Genomic DNA, 4,122 nt, shown 5'->3' with positions numbered 1-4,122 from the left:
AACTGACGATACGAGTAATATTAGTCTTATAATTCAACATAAAGGCTTCTGTTTTAAAATAATAATATTCCTCTGCGTCTGGACCGTCGAACAGCGAGTGTTGCTCTACTTTCTGTCTTTGTAAACACGGTTCGCCCCGCCAGCCGGAGCATGGTACACGAGACTCAACCCCCGTGGAGGAGTACTACACCAATGGGTTCTACTCCATCAGCAGGACTGGGGGAGGAGGTGCGCGCGTGCATGATGTGTGCGTGCGCGCCTGTGTGTGTGGCGCGGGGAGGGTGAGCAGTTGAAAGCGCCGTCCAACACGTGAGGCTCATGTGACGGTGTGGAGTGTGTGTGTGTCTCCAGCCCAGAGACGTGCCTGCAGTCACAGGGTTTATTTAACACGTAGTCAGAACCCACCCTCTCTCCTCTCACACATCCAGCCGGGCGTGGAGCTTCCCCAGACACACATCTACAGTCCGGACCTCAGGGTGACAACACTGCCCAACTCCCGGGATATCAGGACGTTATACTTTTGCCTTTATTTGGGGGTTTTTCTATGATTTTTGGTCGCGACTGCAGACACATTTGGAGCGTTTTGAAGGCTTTTTAAAAGTCATTTCTTCGGGTTTCATACTTTTAGCAATATGGAGAGGATTACCAGCGCGCAACCGCCTCCCTGTGTGCCAAAACACCCATCAATGGATATAGCTGACATGCAAGGGTAAGAGGAATATTTCAATGTTATTCAGTTCTTTTCCACTTTTTATCCTGACACGTAAAAAAAACTAAAGACTAAATATTTGTATCTTGTCTCCAAAGAATCGAGTTTCCCATCTATGTGTACAAACCCAGGAGGGGAATGAAGCGTGTGGATGAGAACAAGGTAAATAAAAGTCAAAATGCATGAAGATTCCTGCCTTTATCAAAAGCGCCTGGATTTCACTGACAACATTTGACCCTTTTTGCAGGAGACATACAAGTTGCCCCACCGACTCATCGAGAAGAAACGACGTGACAGAATCAACGAATGCATCGCCCAGCTGAAGGATTTGTTGCCAGAACATCTTAAGCTTACAGTGAGTTCTACATATTGCATGTTTGCTAACAGCCCGGGAATCTGACACGCCAAATATTTCTTCTGCTCAGCACTTTGTTTTCTCAAGCCTCTGTTCAGTTTAGGAGTCCTAAAAAAGATCAAAGTTTAGCCTTTTAATATGATTGATAGGATCAACATATATTATATTTATAACAGTAATTGTATATATTTTATTATCTATCAATTCAAGGGTTTTAGTTTTTTTTTTTACATTTTTGCTTGCGTTGGTTGCATGATTTCCCGGTTGCTGGATGCTTGTCCTCTGTTCAGCAGCAAAATGGGTTACATAAGAAAGATCAACATGCTTATCGAAGGTCTTCCTGTTTTAGACGCTGGGTCATTTGGAGAAAGCTGTGGTGCTGGAGCTCACTCTGAAGCACGTGAAATCCCTGAGTGGCCTCCTGGACCAGCAGCAGCAGAAAATCATCGCCCTGCAGAACGACCTGCAAATCAGTAAGTTTGTTGGCATGATGTTATGTACATAAATAACACAACAGATGTTATAAATTAACCAGACGGCTCTGTTGCATCAATCAGAAGTGCTTCCAGGAAAGATTATTTTTAACCTCCTGGTTCTCTTTACTCAGGTGATCATGGTGGCGACAGTGCGGAGAACAGCGAGGAAATGTTCCGATCCGGATTCCACTTGTGCGCAAAAGAGGTCCTCCACTATCTGGCCAGCCAAGAAAGCAGCAGGGACTTGACTCCTTCCCATGTCATCAGCCACATCCAAAAGGTAGCAGCCGAAGTCCTGCACCATCAGAGCAGCCTTCACCCGGAGGAGTCCATCCCTCAAGCTTCGGAGAAACAGAAGAAACCCGCCGGGGAGCCCCAGAGGGCGTCTGAGGGCTCAGCGAAGAACTGCGTACCCGTCATTCAAAGGACTTACCCCCATGTGACGGGGGAGCAGAGCGGCAGTGACACAGACACTGACAGCGGCTATGGGGGGGAACATGAAAAGCGTGACCCCAAAGCCCAGTGGTCAGAGAGCCACGCCAAGGAGGGGGGGCGCAAGCAGGTCTCATCCGAGGCGACCTCTGGTGCCATAAAGCAGGAAGGCGACGAGCCACGTGCCAAGAAGTCGAGGTCAGACTCCTCAGAGGACGAGGGGCTCTCCGGTCACATGGCAGGAGGCCCCGGCGGCTACATGAGCTTCTCCCCCAACCAGCCCCCCTTTTGTCTCCCATTCTACCTCATCCCCCCTGCAGCGGCAGCGGCAGCGGCCTATCTGCCCATGCTGGAGAAGGGCTGGTACCCCGGGGGCATGCCCATTATGTACCCGGGCATGAGCGGTTCTCCGGGGAGCTTGACCCAAGAAATGTCCTCTCACGGGAGGGCAGGATCTCCGGTATCCTACCAGGACTCCCCCACTCTTCACAAAGCTTTAAAGCAGGTCTCCCACTTGAACTTGGAAACCAAAGACTGAACTGATCTGTGTTCCTGTTGGAATCTTACCCTCTGAATGTTGAAGGGGTTTAATGGTTGGCCAATTGACAAAAAGGCCAACAAACGCACTGGTATCCCTTCAAACCCACAGCCGATGTTTGTCAGAACATTTACCCCAGAATCCGAATGGTCTCCAGGACTTTTAGGGGCAACGTGAAGACTCGTAGATCCCCTGTAAACACTGTGAAGATGATCAGTTTAAAGACACGAGTGCGCACAATTTTTTTGTACGGTTCGTCTACTCCGCACTCGGTGTTGAATTTCCGAGGTAAACACAGAATGTAAGGCACAGAAAAGGCCCCGCAAGATTATTTGGACCTTCTTGTTTTTGCACAGACACCACTCTGTAATGAATGTAAAAGATTGAACAAAAAGCCCCATGTAGATGCTGCTTGAATTATCGTAGAGGATCTACCTTCAGTGTTTGTCGCTCCTGTAACTTGCTACAAACCACTGATTAGACTAGAATGTTACCAAAAAAAAAACCTTGTTGAGAGGCGTCACAAAAGACCCTTCAGATCCCTTGCAGCTAAATGAACAGTTGGCGGTGTTCAGAGAATTCAGGGTGTTCACTGAACGAGGTGTGTCACTCATGACAAGTGATGTGGCTATGCACGCTTTTACGATTTCATTTGTGTCTCATGACTATTTGTGCATCTAGATAAAGTTCCTGTGAAGTGATGTCTTGTTTAATTATGTTTGTTTATACTACTCACACATCTCTATTTTTGATACATGACCCACTGAGTGTATTCGTATCGCCACCAGAGGATGGTTGAGGTAGAAATGTTGCTGTATGCCAAGAGAACGTGTACAGTATATCGCGTTGTGCTTAACCCGGATTTTTTGCATCTTACCCACAAATTCCCGGTCAAGTTAAGGCCTGATCTTTAGCTCAAGCTGTTGCCTTTGTGTGACGCAGACACGACGACAGCAGGCGTTCAAATGTATCTTTGCTTTAAATGTTGTGTCTGTGGCAGAGAGAGTGAATGTAACGCTCAAACAAAAATAATAGTTTTGTATAGAAAGAGGTACTTGGGATTTTTATTTTGACATGTAACAAAAGGATGTTTTGTTGTACATATTTTGTATATAAAGTATTATTGATATATATATTAAAATATTAATAAAGCTTTTTTTCTCCCTGAGGAATTTGTGTTTCACTGCCTGCTGCGGAAACGTGTTGCAACCAGACAACATGACAGCTCGTCATAATAACACATACTGTACTTACATAACACTTGCATAACCCATAAAGCAGCGCGGCCTCTGTAAATCAATAGCATGGCTTCGATTACGGCTGTAAATCATTCTGAATAAATATTTGTATGGGTGTTATTACATATTTTACATAACTATTTTACTGTCTTAAGTGCAATTTTTATCTAATCACAGTCCGTTTCAGTGATATTTAGCTTACTAAAAACTCAAATCAAAATCAACAATTAGTTTCAGAACTGGAGATTTCGTGTAAAAATCTACAATTTCTCTGAATGTGAATTGAGTGGTTTAGTCACTTCTCTCACATACCGTTTTTATAGTGTTCATACAATATGGCAGCTATTGTAACACTAGTAAAAGAGTGCTGAGTA

The 4,122-nt window shown here is 45.3% G+C and overlaps 1 protein-coding gene across 1 annotated transcript; it reads left to right on the top strand.

Moving 5' to 3' along the window:
- The first annotated feature begins 222 nt into the window (after positions 1-222).
- Positions 223-3,678, top strand: bhlhe40 (basic helix-loop-helix family, member e40). The gene is made up of 5 exons (XM_079685339.1): positions 223-709; positions 808-871; positions 957-1,064; positions 1,414-1,537; positions 1,672-3,678. The coding sequence occupies exons 1-5, from the start codon at positions 633-635 to the stop codon at positions 2,508-2,510; spliced, it is 1,212 nt and encodes a 403-aa protein (XP_079541465.1). The 5' UTR covers positions 223-632; the 3' UTR covers positions 2,511-3,678.
- Positions 3,679-4,122: the final 444 nt, after the last annotated feature.

Source organism: Notothenia rossii (genome assembly GCF_949606895.1).
Source record: "Notothenia rossii genome assembly, chromosome: 5".
Taxonomy (NCBI): Eukaryota; Metazoa; Chordata; class Actinopteri; order Perciformes; family Nototheniidae; genus Notothenia; species Notothenia rossii.
Note: the sequence above shows the minus strand (reverse complement) of the source record. Positions and strands in the feature narration are given on the sequence as shown.